Source organism: Lonchura striata, chromosome 8, assembly GCF_050655825.1.
Source record: "Lonchura striata isolate lonStrDom1 chromosome 8, ASM5065582v1, whole genome shotgun sequence".
Classification (NCBI taxonomy): domain Eukaryota; kingdom Metazoa; phylum Chordata; class Aves; order Passeriformes; family Estrildidae; genus Lonchura; species Lonchura striata.
Genome location: NC_140710.1, coordinates 16,617,835 through 16,631,906, shown reverse-complemented (window position 1 = coordinate 16,631,906; position 14,072 = coordinate 16,617,835). Strand labels below are relative to the sequence as shown.

The 14,072-nt window shown below is 38.6% G+C and overlaps 1 protein-coding gene across 6 annotated transcripts in view; it reads left to right on the top strand.

Annotated features, from left to right (window-relative positions):
* Positions 1-14,072, top strand: part of TGFBR3 (transforming growth factor beta receptor 3) — a 184,025-nt gene that overhangs the window by 130,568 nt on the left and 39,385 nt on the right. For 5 of the 6 annotated variants that reach the window (XM_077785442.2, XM_021526362.3, XM_085586439.1 and 2 more), the window contains one exon: positions 4,968-5,105. The exons of the other annotated variant lie outside the window; for it this stretch is intronic. In XM_077785442.2, coding sequence (XP_077641568.2) covers positions 4,968-5,105 — 138 coding nt within the window. The remainder of the gene's footprint in view (positions 1-4,967; positions 5,106-14,072) is intronic. 6 annotated transcript variants of the gene reach the window in all.

Genomic DNA, 14,072 nt, shown 5'->3' with positions numbered 1-14,072 from the left:
ATGTTTTTAAAATAATATGGGCAAAGTAATAGCAGCTGCTTTTTAAGTGGACTAGGTGACCTAAAAATGCTCTTGTCAGTTTAATGATTCTGGTTTAATTTTCTTTTGATATTGTTTGACCAAACTGGTCACAGAGCTGCCTGAGATGCAGAAGACTTTGCGTGAAATAGTATATTGTTGAGAAGTACAAATGTGTGTGCATCATAAGCTTCTTTGAAAATCTAGGAATGGGTGGAGAATGTCCTTTTTTGGATCCCTGATTTTTTTTTTTTTTATTTTTTAAGCTATTATGGGAGTTTCAAAAAAAAGGTTACGAACTTTACCACAGAGTTCAGTGAGTTCAGAGTCTCACACTGTGTCTTCAAAACACTCTTTACAGCACTGAACACATGTAGGATTTGTTTCTGATGAAGTTTCTGGGCAAGGCTTCCATAAATCTTTAGAAATATGGATTTTGCCAGTGAAAATGCAAAAAAGAAAGGGGAAATTTATAATTATCTCATGTGCTATTAATTTGAAACCTTTTTTTGGTGGTTCAAAACAATTCAGTACCTTTCTATCAATTTGTGTTGTGTTCTGAAGGTGCTGTGAACTGTAGGCATGAGAAAAGATGTGTCTTGAATAGCTCTTGAGCTAAGATGAGACAGAAAGTTGTTCAGGGGAGTGGGGTTGCTTGGAACTCAGCTAATACATGGCATAACTAGAGCCACAGTGGGGGCACTGCAGCAGAAAATGGTATTTTATTGAGATTACTGTAGAGAGAGTAGGGATGAAGATCTTCCTCCATGGTACTGTGGATGGAGGCAGCCATGCCAGAAATTAGCAAAGGGACAAGTCAGTGGAAGCACAGCTGTGGAGCTTAGCAAGGCAGAGCTAGAGAGGGCAGCTGTTGGGCTGGAGGTGCTGGTGCAGCTGAAGTGTTGAACTTGTGTCGATGTTATAATTTCTAACAGCTTAGAGTCCTGTTAAGCCTTTCAATCTCTGAAGCAGGAGCAGGAAGAGACATTTAAATGCCTCTGATGCACAGTCAAAGTCCAGGCTTTTACTTGGACTCTGCAGTTCAAACCACTCTCCCTCACATAAACACCTCCCTGGTGAGCTGTTCTGACCATGCCTACTGTATTTGGGCTGAAATTTCCATGTGATGCCCACTGACTGTAGTTATGCAATGTAAAAAACCCAATGTTTGACAGCAGGGTTTTGGCATAGAGATCTTGAGTGCTGGTATCTCCTCAGCAGTTTGCTTGAAAAATTTTCCAAGACCAGAAGTCTCTCATAAGAGATACCACTGCTGTGTATCATCAAGTACTGACAGTGATGATGGAGCAACTGTAAATATAAGGGAGGAAATTGTTACTCTGTGAGGAGTGTGTTAATTTGGTACAACTTCACAGTGGGAACAGTCACATTCAGACTTGGCTACCCAGCAGGTAGGTTCCTCAGCAGTGCTAGCTCTGAAGAAGAAACTGGTTATGAAAAAGATGATGACCAAGATGGTCCTCAGCAGTTTCTGTGGAGCTCTGGAGGTTTTTTCCCAGTTTGTAGACCCAAGTTGTTTTTTTGCTCAAAACTCAGATTTTTCCTGAGTACTTTGTTATGTAAACAAGTGTAGTGACAGGGAATATATGCTAAGGAGTATAGCGATGGAGGCTCCTGCAGAAACACGGTCACATTAACTATATTCTTTCTCAAGTTTAGGACTAGGCACATGAATTTTGCATTATGTGTTTTGTTGCTTAATCATGAGCATCACTGAGAGTGCAGTAATACAAAATTACCTTTATTTAGAAAGTTTGCACAGAAGCATTTCATTTGGTTATGAAAAAAGTTGACTTGGTGTTGAAGTCCTGTAGCTGTTCCCAAGGATCTGCACTTGTCAGGGAGAAATGTAGGAAAGTTCCATTGTGGTATAGCTTATCCTACATTTTCAGCCAAAGGCATCACTACTTCTGCATACAGCTCAAAATTTGTTTATTATTTTCATGCATGTATGAAAATAATAATGTATGTGTGCATTATGTATATCTTTAATTTTACAAGCTGAGGGAATAGCAACTACAAAGTCTGATAGTAGATCCAGTTGCAAAGAGTCTCTGATTTTCTCACTAAGGCAGTATGATTGCTCTGTGTGCTCTCATGTGACTAAAACAACAGGAAGAAATCTTCGTGAGGTCTAAAACATCTGTCTTGTCTGATAGATGTTGGTTTTGAGCAAATTTGTCTGAGATTGGTTGAAACAGAGGTACTTCTCCATTTCCTTATTACCCAAAGGATTTGGCTTGGCTGTTTCTGAGATGAAGTTTTCAGTGTGTTATATGTATTGTATCATTCCTGCTTTTAATAAATAATGGTGGTTTTAAATAGCTTCACATTCTGACAAAAACACAGCCAGGATGCAAGCCTAACCTGAGTGCTCCTGTTGGCCAGTGCAAGAGGATTGTTACTGGTTTTTATTCTTGGTTATTTAAGCACACAAAGTATATTATAAGTAATTTCATAAATATCTAGGATCAAAGGAAATCAATTATTATTGGGCATGGAAGTATGTTGGATGCACTTTGTGCCATTTGAAGCTGAAAAAAATAAGCATGAAATTTGAATTCATATTTCTGATATCAGAACTTCAAAAGATAAAACTGCACTACTGTGCTAAACTGAGATTACAGTGTTTTTATTGGTTTTTAAGAAACCATAAGCCCAGAACAAGGTAATGACATGTAATAGTTTTAACAGCTTATTATTAATTAGCAGTGATTACAGCTGAAAAGCCACAAGAATTAATGAAAGCTGTTTAATTGTGAATTTAATAGGGGTTCGAAACACCTTTTCCTTTTTACTTTCACCTCTCCATTTCTAGACAGAACAACAAAGCAAGAGTCTTGTAAAATGAATAATTTCTCCTTATTTTCAGGTAACAGAACTACTTTGTCTCTATAGCTGATAGAGCAAAGCAGTTTCTGTAGCTAAGAAAGTGAGTGTTTGGCATTTCAGATCTCTGTCCTCCCATTAGAATTGAGAGTACTACCACCTTGCAGTTTACTAAAATGAGGTGTTTTATTCTTAGAGGCAGAAAATGGAGAGAAATGTGGTTCTTGGTAGTCTATTGTACTTGGTGTTTTCTTTATGAAATGTATAAAATACCACCATGTCTTCTGCTGGAGAGGTGGTGCCAGAGGTGGCTGCAGAGAGCAGAAGATGGCACTGCCTGGCCTTCCTGCAGGCAGGGTGGGCACTGCCCAGCTGCTGGCCAGGAGAGGAGCTTGTTCTTTAAAGCAGCTTGGGTTTGGTACAAATATGGATTTACTCAGTTTTCCAACGAGTTTTAATCAAGCCTAAGAAAGAGGAGGACAGGGATGTCCTTGGTGCTCCCAGAGGTGTATGTGTGGGGTTTGATGTCTATCACTGTGGGGACTGGAGACACCTTCAGTGGCATTTCAGAATCTGGTACATAGTGCTTGTAAGCAACTGCTACCAGTTAGTGTGAGAGCACAGCCAGCTGTTTGCTAGCCTTTTTGCAAGTTCTTAAGTAGTGATAAAAGGTCTTTCTGCTGTCCTCTGAGTATCTCCAACCCGAGACCAGGGCCTGACTTTGACTTTATAATGATGGTGAACTTTTCAAGGTGAAATAAATAAAATAAAAAAGGGTAAAAAAATTTAAAAATGCAAAAACCCCCAAACAAAACCCAAACCAACTAAACCAAAACCACCCTACTGTCTATTTTGGAAAATATTTTCAACAGTAATAGGTATCTAGTTTTCAATTTGGTCTCTAGCTTTCATCTAGGTAGTTTACTGGGTGAATCTCCATTTACTTTACTAGTAAACTAATGGTTGTTTGCCACTATATAGGAATCATGCAATGAACTACATGTAATGGCTCTTCTCTATCTCAAATATCCTTTTAAATTCTCTAGCAGGATACAGAATTAATTCTGAATTATCTTTGTCCTTATTTCTGTTTGCCACCACTCAAACTGGTGGTTGTGTTCATGCTTGCTTCCTCTATACTTCTTTTAGAATGAGCTGTGATTGTCAGGGAACCTGCCTGCCACCAGTATGGTGGGACATCAGCTTCCCTGCTCAGTCTGTGGTAGGATGAAGTATCCTACCAGGTGGGATGAAGTATCAAGCTAAATCCTGACTGCTTAAACAGCTTATTAGGTGCCACAAAAACCACTGTAATATCAATTGCAAGTCTGTATATGCTTAAAAAAATGACAGGCTCTTTTGTCGTGTTTTTGGTTATGGTTTTGTCCAGTACTGACCTCTTTCTAGGAGGGCAGTACCGGGATATGAGGAGCTGAGCAGGAGGGACTTCAGCAACTACAAACTGGTTGTTTCAAAGTCACTTCTAACAGGTTGCCTTACTTCCATGATGTCCACTTTCCTCATATCATTTACCCTGTGTATCTCTTTAGCTTCTGAACACAGGCATTTTCTTTCCCTAGTGAATGTTAAAATTTCTTTTGGAATTCCTTCCATGAAGTAATGTAATACTTGCTTGTGTTTCTGGATTTGTTCCTCCTGGTTTTTGTTTGTTTAGTTTTATTTATTTTGCAGGCTAGATTTATGCCTTTAACAGAATCAGCAGATGAGGTTTTATACTCTAAGCCACTTTTGTAGACTACCATCTAGAAACCAGAAATCAGAGTTTGCTTTGCAATTCTTTTTATCTCCTAGTTCTCCAACTCTCAGCTTCGTGGTTTGACCTTTTGCATAAGATATTTTTCATCAGCATTTGCCAAGGTTTTCTTTTTAGCAGTGCTTTGCAAGCATAGAGCACAATGTTAACTATTTCATATTTTATTTTCTCTGTGCTCTGTTGACTGACTTTTGTGGAATAGATTCATCTATAATCTTGAGTCAAGAGATCTGAATGTTAAAAGTCATAATATATATGAAAATTACCTTTGATTCATTGTTTCAAATTCCAGGAAGTATTCACATATTTCTGTGTTTTTCTGTAGGTCACATTACATTTGAATCCAATTTCATCAGTGCATATTCATCAGAAGCCTCTGGTGTTTCTTCTCAACTCTCCTTTGCCTTTGGTCTGGAAGCTAAAAACAGAAAGACTGGCACCTGGAATCCGAAGAGTTTTCTTTGTAAGTGTACACAGTCTTCTGACCTGCTCTCTGTCATAGGTGCTTGTCACATAAAACATGGAGTTAATGGCATTCATTTGGAAATTTTTCAAACTTAGATTAAAAAAAAAGTTAAGAGAGGGTCAAGTTTCATTGTAGGGCTCTGGGGAACAGTTAGGTGGTAGGGCAAAGCAGTTTGGGAAAAGTAGCCAATTACTTGTTATGTGAATTTAAGGAAAGGAAAGCAAAACTGCTTTTCAGAATCTGCACATCACATGATTATTAATAACAGCCATTAGAGTTCAAAAAGCTGTGGGGTTAGACCAGATTGCCAGTCCTGATTGAAAGTTTAACAGTACCATAAAGCAAAATGCCTCAGAGTGATTGGATATATTAAGAGTGGATGCTAATTGTGTGGTCTGTGACCAAAACAAAACTTTGTATCTATTGAGCTCAGTATGTCCAGTTATGGTTTATATCTCTGAAACTTTGGTCTATTGAAATGACCCAGCTAAGCCCAGAATGAAGTCATTTTTATTTCTCAGAAAGATTGGAGCACTGCTTATAATGCAAGATCCAAATATTACCTAGTATTTGTAAATCATGTCCTTACAGTTTGCCAGGACATTCAAGCTTGCTATTTGTAGTGAAACAGACAAGTTGTTTGGATTAAATTTTTAATGCATGACATCATGTCTAATCATGAGTTGTCTTTATGAAAGTTGCAGCTTTCACTATATTCAACTCTAATTGCAGAACTAAACTTGATTATTTTTAGTGGTGTCCTTATAGGGCCTAATTTTGCTCTTCCAGCACAGCTGACATTGGTAGGCAAGATTGTTTCTGCAGCACCCAGTGGAAACTTAGTTGTGTCACTGTGCATCAGCAGGACAGGAGGATGCACAGTGGTGCAGCATTGGAGCTCTGAGAAGGGACACTGCTCCTCAGTTGACTTGGTGTGGTGGAGTCACGGTGAAGTGCACCAAGAGTTCTGTCACTTGCTGGACACTGCAAACTTTCTGGAATTGCTTTTCTTTTTCCTGTCACCAAGCTATAAGAGTAGGAGTAACACTGAAATTTTGAACTTTGAAGGACTCAGTCCTGTTTCCAGTACAGTGTATTACTGATTGGTGCAAAGAATGTGGCTTTGTTTTTATTTGAAGGTATTCACAATCTTAGGTTTTTCACTGGTGTTTTGGAGACTCATGACTGTCACCTTCCTGTTATGTGTCCTTAATGCAAACAGTACAGTTCTGATCTGCTCATAAAATGACTGAGGAACAACATGTGCAACAACAGTGTGACACGTCCTCATTCCTCTTGTGGACAAAAGAAGCAGGATCTTCTGTCAGATAATAAAACCTTGGACTTACTTTCAGTTTAGTTTTGATCTTCTCCTACAACACACCATCACTCCAATTTCCTATCAGCTAGATTTTGTTCAGCAAGTTTTTGTTCTTCCTCTGCACCCAGGATTTTCCCTCTGCCCTTATCTTGCTCTGGGAGTGATGGCCTGCTGAGACCCATCCATTTCTGCTCCACTGATTGTGCTGGAGTTCAGATGGTGATTGTGCTGAGCTTGCTTGATTTGTCTCAGTGGGGTTTCAGCAGCCTGCAGTAAGGCATAGGAACAATAGGAATGTGCCTAAGGCTCTGACTGCCAAAACTGTATCCTTAGATAAGCGTTTGCTGCAGAAAACTGTTTCAGATGCTTCTGCTTACAAACTTGGGCTTGAAGAGGCAAGCAGCAGCAGTCATGGATCTTGCCAAGCAAGAAGTTGCCTGACCTCAAGAACTGCCATGGTAAACTTGGCCACTGATTCTGCAGGGAAGAGTGGCTTGTTTCTTAGGTGGGGCAGGACTACCTGGTAGGCACTACAGATTTGCTGCAGTGTTGGTGGGATTCAAATCAAATACCTCCTCTCACAACTCTCTCTCTTAATCTGTGCTGGTCATGGTAAGGGCTGAATGTTGCGGTGCTTTGTGCCATCCTGCCAGCCTGTGGTGCTGGGATAATGTTGCTGTCCATGGGACCTTGCCTTTTTGTTGCAAGGGACTGAAGTGGCTCTCAATATCAACCCATCCCTAATCCATCTGAATAGCTAGCTCTCCATAACAATTTGGACCTCCTTAAGTGCCATAAGAATTTGTATAATTTTCCTTCCACCATGTTAAGGTTTCTATTTTTCTTTCCTACAAAGAGCTCAAAGAACAAGATTGCATAATGCCAGGGTACTGATCCACCATTACCTCTCCCAGTTTAGTCTCTGTCATCCCTCTCACTCAAGTTCACTTTGTTCTTTCCCTGTGGTGATATTTTTGCTGTAAACATAAGCTAACTTCAGTCTCTTACCATGTATTCATCAGCCTTCCCACTTTTCATGGCCCAGTTTCTCAGGAGCTAGGGCATCCTGGATGAGAAGCCGTGAGGTTATGGGCTGAACAATTTTAAATGTGGTCACCATCTGTTGCTTTTCCACAGTTCCACTCTGCTCACAAGGACAAATACAATGTTTCCTCAAAAGATTTCTGAAAAAACAGTACAGAATCTTGTGGCACAGAAAACATGGTAAATGTGGAGGAAGGCCTAGCACCACGTGTAAGCAAGTACGGTATGCCAGATGGAGATCAAGGGGCTTTAGTTCTGCATAGAGCTGTTTTTGTGGTGAGCTGTGCTAATTTGCAACCCCTGTGACAGTCTCTGTCCTAGGAAAGGTGGTCCTTTTCCAGAATCAGGGTTTCTTGTTTTAGGTAGACTGTGGGGCAGAGGGACATACTGCTTCTGCTCTAGTTGCTGAGAGGTTCCATGCCTCTGTGCCAGAGCCTTCAGTGAGTTCTGGACAACTGACCCTAGGACTGTAAATAGCAGCTCCAAGGACTGCAGAGTGCAGAGCATACTTCCTCAGCCCTTGTTTAAAAATACTTAGCTCTGTGACTCTGACTTGTTCAATCTCCTTAAATGTATAGCCAGAACAGAAGATTGAGTATGTTGAATCATGAAAGACTTTGAATTTGAAAAATATTTTCTAGTGCCCATGAGTTCATGGCACACATACCACAGAAATGTCATAACTATTGTGTCTGTCTCTATGGAAGCCTCAGGCAAGATATTAGTTGACTTTCCAGCTTTTCCTTCAGGCTTTCCAAACAATACATTCATTCACAACTTTATTAATATACTGTATGTAAAGTATGAATTGCAATGACTTTCATTGATTGAATCCTGGTTAGAATGATAAGTAGTGTAAAGAAATTTAAATTACAACTTCTGGGACTTGCTGCTGATAAAGACCACACCACAAGAACCAGGTCAAAGTTTGTAGTGTAAGGATCGTGTAGCCATTAGTAAAGTCCTAGCTCTTTATTTCTTTTTAATATTAGCCTTTTTTTCTTTCCATGTAAAGTATCATAATAAAGTTCTCAAACTGTTACAGGGACATGGCTTTGAGTAAGTAAATAACTAAGTAAAAATTTTAAGTTGACTGTATTATAATTTTGAAAGTTATTTCTAACAAAGGAATCTCCAGGATATGAGTAGATTATGAATTGGAGCACAAGTGTTGTTAGCATTGTGCAGGTGGAGAAACCAAGGCACGCTGAGCTTGAAAGGTGATTGTACTGGACAAAAGAGTTTAGGGCTGTGTGTTCTCAGTGTCCTCGTTAGCAAAATGGTATTTTTCCTTCATTCTGTGAATTTATTGTTTGAGTTTCCATTAAAGCTAAGCTGCCCCAGGGAAGGATGAAAAGATTTAAGATTTGGGTATCACCACATACCCAAAAAACTGAGAAAATACAATACTGCTAAGTTGGGCCAGAGTTTAATTTCTTATCACACATAGTTTTAGCATGGATTTTGCCTTTGGCCTACTCCTACATAAGTTAAGAAGCTTAAATTGAATGTAAGGCTTTGTGTGCATTGTTATAGTATGGGGGAAGCACAAATTACCTTCTTGGTAAATATTTTTTCAGTATGGACATGTGGATTTGGGGTATATATGTAGTTTTGCATTTATTTTTATCATGTAATGCACAGTTCCACTCAGTGACTTGTCATGTGCTTTATCTTCATGGAAACTTTTGCTCATGGTTTCATTTTCACAAAATGTCTCCTGGTGGCTAAACCTCAGAGTGGAATAAATTATCATTAAAATTAAGTAGCATGCTCCAAATAAACCAAAGTTTGTGTTGGGTTAGCATCAGGATTTTTTTAATGTCATGTTTTGAAGAGTTTTTTCCAAAGTGGTACTGAATGGAAGGACAGTGATTCTCACAGTGACAGTACTTTGGAGGAAGCCATCATGACAGGGCATGGCTGCTAAGGGGAGTTGTGCTTCACTGTTCTGTTACCTGTGTTGTCATTTTGCTTCTCAGGGTGCTTTCCCCATCTATAAATTAGAAAGAACACTAGTGAGTAGTCTTAAGAGAAAATTTGGGCATCTTGATATAAACCTGCCAAAAATTTTCAGTGTGTGCACAAGAAAGAGAAAAGAATATATATAAAGTGTCTGCCTAGTGTGGTGTTTAACAAGATTTTAGCATGGACAGATTTATTTTCAGACTCTGCATGAGTTGCTGTATATTGATGGGTGAAGTAGGTGATGCTTTGAAATTATTGTAATTTTAGTAAAATAAGTCTGGAGTTTATTTTCATTGTGTTAAAAATAAATGTACCTTAGTATCATGGCATTTCAATCCAAAAATACCTGAAATGGGTTAGTGCATGGACTGCCTGACCTAAGTAATTGTAAATCATCACTTCAGTTACTGGTGCATATTAGTCTGATTGTATATTCGTAGATGTCACAAAAATACAAGAATCTGGGAATTGGGCCCTTTCTGTTCGAGTGTTTATGGGCTCATCACTCTGAAGAGTATTGCACGGGTGGGAAGCTTTGTTCAGTTCAGCATGCAGAATGCTTGGCATCTGTGCTACGTTTTTGTTTTTTTTTTTCCTCTGCAGGGAATAAATGCAAAAATTGTATTAAAAAGGGGAGTGGAAGTTGAAGGACATCCTCACTGGTGATTAGACTGGTTAGATTATGACATCACAGTTTTATGTAAGCTAGACAACTACTGTAGAAACTGCTTTTACCTGAGATCTTGGTGCAAGTCAATATTGCATAAAAACATTACCAGACCTCTTCCACCACTCCACTTTTAAGTTTTCATACAGCAAAATAGTTTCCTTCCTTCCCATCAAGTCGTCATTTCCCTCCTTCCCTAAAACTAGTTTATTGTGAACATGTCTTGGCAGAAAACCAGAAGTTTTATGAAACTGCACAGAAAGGTTTTATAGGTGCTACTCAGAAAGCAATTTTTTTTCTTTCTATTTGGTAGCTTTTTCAATTGCTTTTATAGCCTAGGAATGTCTTTACTCAGCAAGTGAATGTAGTGAGAATTAAATCAATTGAAAAAGATCCCAATCCTTTGTGATTTCCTGTTAGAAAAGATCCAAAGCACCCTTAAATATCTACATATGTGATTTGTATAATGTCTGATTTAAGTAGTGATGCTTCAGCTTTTTCTTTGAGTTAGTTATTCAGGCAATAGACGCAGTAAAAGTTATGGATAAGAAACCACTTGTGCAAAGAAATAATCTTACTTGAAAGAGCTAGGAGTGAATGTGTGTTGAGGTAGTGAAATGGGGGAAGCAAGAGCAGTAATGATAAAGAAAAAAACAGATCACTTGCTCTTGGCTTGAGATTTGAAAAGATAAAAGCTTTAAGGAAGACACAGTGATAGAATGAAGAGTTTAATTATTAGAAATTTCTGTATTTCTAAGAAGAAAAATCCATGTTCTTATTACTTTAGCTCATTGCTGGTTTATTCCTCTCACTTCATGAAAATATGGTTCACATATTTTGGGTAACTGCCACCAAACCACAGGCCGTTCTATGGTTTGCACTAGATTTGGATTACTGACAAAACTCACTGAAAAACAAGTGCTATTTGTTTTCCTGTGCCTAGTATTTAATGGGAAATCAGGAGGCTAAATTTCCAATCACTGGTTAAACAGACCCAGATGTGAATAAGAGTGCTCTGCTAGGAGAACAGTGAGGAAGGATAGGAAATGCATGACTAGTGATAGATTTGGTCTAAATAGTAACCTTTCACTATTCAAAGTAAAAGCAGTAGATTTTCAGTGTTGTGTAACAGTGTGAAGAGGAATTTAAAAGGACATTTACATTAACTGTAGGATCCTAAGTTTGCTTTTTTTTATGAGTCATCATCATTCTTCTACTCAGGAGCTGGAAATAATCCTGTAGTTGCCCTTTTCCACTTGGAAAAGTTCATATTCTCCCTTCCCCTCCCCACACTGTGTCCTTGCCTTTTGAAAAAATGTGAAAATTAACATTTTGTAATAAATTAAAAGCAGTGTTTAATAAAGAGTAACTCTTACTATCCATAATGGTAAATTTACCCATAGACTTTGTCTCCTGGCATAATTCAACCCTGCAAAATACTGCTTTTCTAAAGTCTATATAAATGGGTTGCTCCCAGAAATATTAGAGGGACCTCAAGCTCCCTGTGTATGGTGGTGATTCTTGGCAAAAGAGTGGAAGGATTTTGTCAGCAGTAGGAATGGTAGAAAATGATAGAGTAGTAAATACATGATTGAAAATGATGCATGTAAAATGAGTTTAAGAGTACAATAACCCTAGTAAGGCATCTTTAAATAACCAGGGGGTTGTGAGTTTTTTTTCTTTAAAGCTTTCTTCAGGAAAACATTGCAGTAGAGAAGTGCTATTTCTGTCTTAGGAAGCAAGATACAGTACATGAAATGAATATGCAGAATAAAGTAAAAAAATCTGTACGTGTGATATCCCAAAGTAGGGAAATTTTATGATGTGTATCCACCCTCTGCTTTCACTGTAATCACTTTGATTTGGGCAGAAATATTTCAAGAATACCAACTTGCCAGTAAATTTCACAGGAAACTAGGCAGGTCCTTGTGCCTTAGATTCTTCTTTCACGAGACTTCAAAGGCCTGCATTTTTTTGGGAGCCTGGTTTGCTAAGAGTGTCATGGAGTTCATACTAGAACCCATGTAATTTAAGGCATCTTTCAGAACTCCAGCTTTATTGCGTGTGGTTTGTTTCAGCTTTGAGAGTGGGCTCTCTCTGTGGGATGTTGTTCCAACCAGAACTTGTGTCAGGAGTGTGGACAGGCCAGATCTGGATGCTGCTGCCTCTTGTATCTCCTGATGATCTTTCTCACTGCTGCCTCTGACTGCTCCTAAGCATTCCTCCTTCTCCTGGTCTCTCTAGGAGCCCAGACCTATCCCTTTCAGAACCAAGACAGCTGGTAGTCAGGAAAACTACCAAGTTAACCTTAAGTGGACTTTAAGTTAATCCAGCCTGCAAGAGTGAGGAAACAAAGACTTTTTTGGGCATTTAGTGGTTGAGGTGCATTCCCAAACCAATCTTGCAGGAGGCTAAAGGACCTGGAACAGGCACCTGTGATAGTCTTTAATCTTCTGTATGGTCAGGGCTCCTTCCTTTCTTTGCTTCAGTAAACAGGGGGCTTAGCCAGTGGAAGTTTACAGAAGCAAGTAGTGGATTTTGGCAGACTACTGGTGTAAGTGATGTGGATATAATAAATCACAACAGGTTGTTTCTGAGTCACTGATTCCAGTGGAAACTATAGCTGCAGTTTCATAGATAGGCTTTAATTCTCCTCTCACTTCTTCCGCTAAATTGCCTCTAACTTGAAACAGAATCCCTGGAAAAGCTTCTGCTACCTTATTTTGTGCATATCAAACAAGTGTTACATTGAGTCTATCAAGATGTTGTCAAATTAAGTGGACAGTTACTTGTGTGCAATTAATAAACTCCTGCTGAACCTTAAACTTTGGTACCAGATTTCCCTTTACACAGATTTTCTTGTTTGTTTCTTTATCATTCTAGTAACTGTTCCTTAGGGGCTTTGAAAGTTCCACTTGATTTGACACAGATTGAGCTTTGATAGAAAATCCCAGGATCTCTTTTCAAGATATATAAAGATATAAAGATGTGCAGGAGTGCTCTCTTATCGCTTAAGGGTCTGCTTTCATCCTGAGAAAACATTGAACAGCCTTAATTATATAAGGATATTTGGTAGCTGCAAAACTGAGTATCTCCCAGGAAGTTTAATTAAGATCTAAAATGTATTTAAGGCAATGTTTCTTATGTGTATGTTTTTAAAAATGTGTGAACTGGAAGTGGAATTTTGTAATGACTGCATGTGGTCTTGAGAACACTAAAATGAAAAATTTTAACATTGCCTGGAAACATCACACCTCTGTGCCTGTAAGGACTATGCAAATTTGATAGGTAATTCACAAATGTGGCATGTAATTTCAAAAGCAGCATGTTTCTTATTCACTTGTTGAAGAGAATTGTTCTCTTGATGGTTAAAGTAGGTTGTATATGGATTCATGAACAACAAAAGATATATTTTTGAGTTTTGGAATACCTGATATTTCTCCATCTGTGGCTTTTTTTCCTCTCTGAAAGAGGTTGAAATTACATCAAAGTATAATACCAAAAAACACTGGCTGACTCTGATCCCCAGGTAGGCCGTTCCAATAGTTGATTCAAATATTTTAATTTTATTCTGAGCAGATATATTCCTCTCCTACGTATTCAACCACAGATCTGATACTGTACAGTTCAGATAAAAATATGAAGGATGCTGCTTCTTTTCCTCCTAGTATATTTGACTCTATAATGGCTTTAGGGATGATTAGGTGGTCACTTGTGCTAGCAGGCCCTCCATGGGTAGTGGTGTAGTGTAGGGATTGGTTCATGCTGGGTGGCTGTGGACTCTTACCTTTGTATCCTGAGTGATGTCACAGGGGTGCCTACCTCTCTCTCTCAAGGCTGAATTATGAACTTGCTTCCTACTTGGGAGTTCTGAATTATAATATGTTAAATACTTAAAATGTCATAAAGCAAAATATCCCCCTGGATCAGATTCAAAGAAAAAAAAAAGGCAATAAATGTTTAA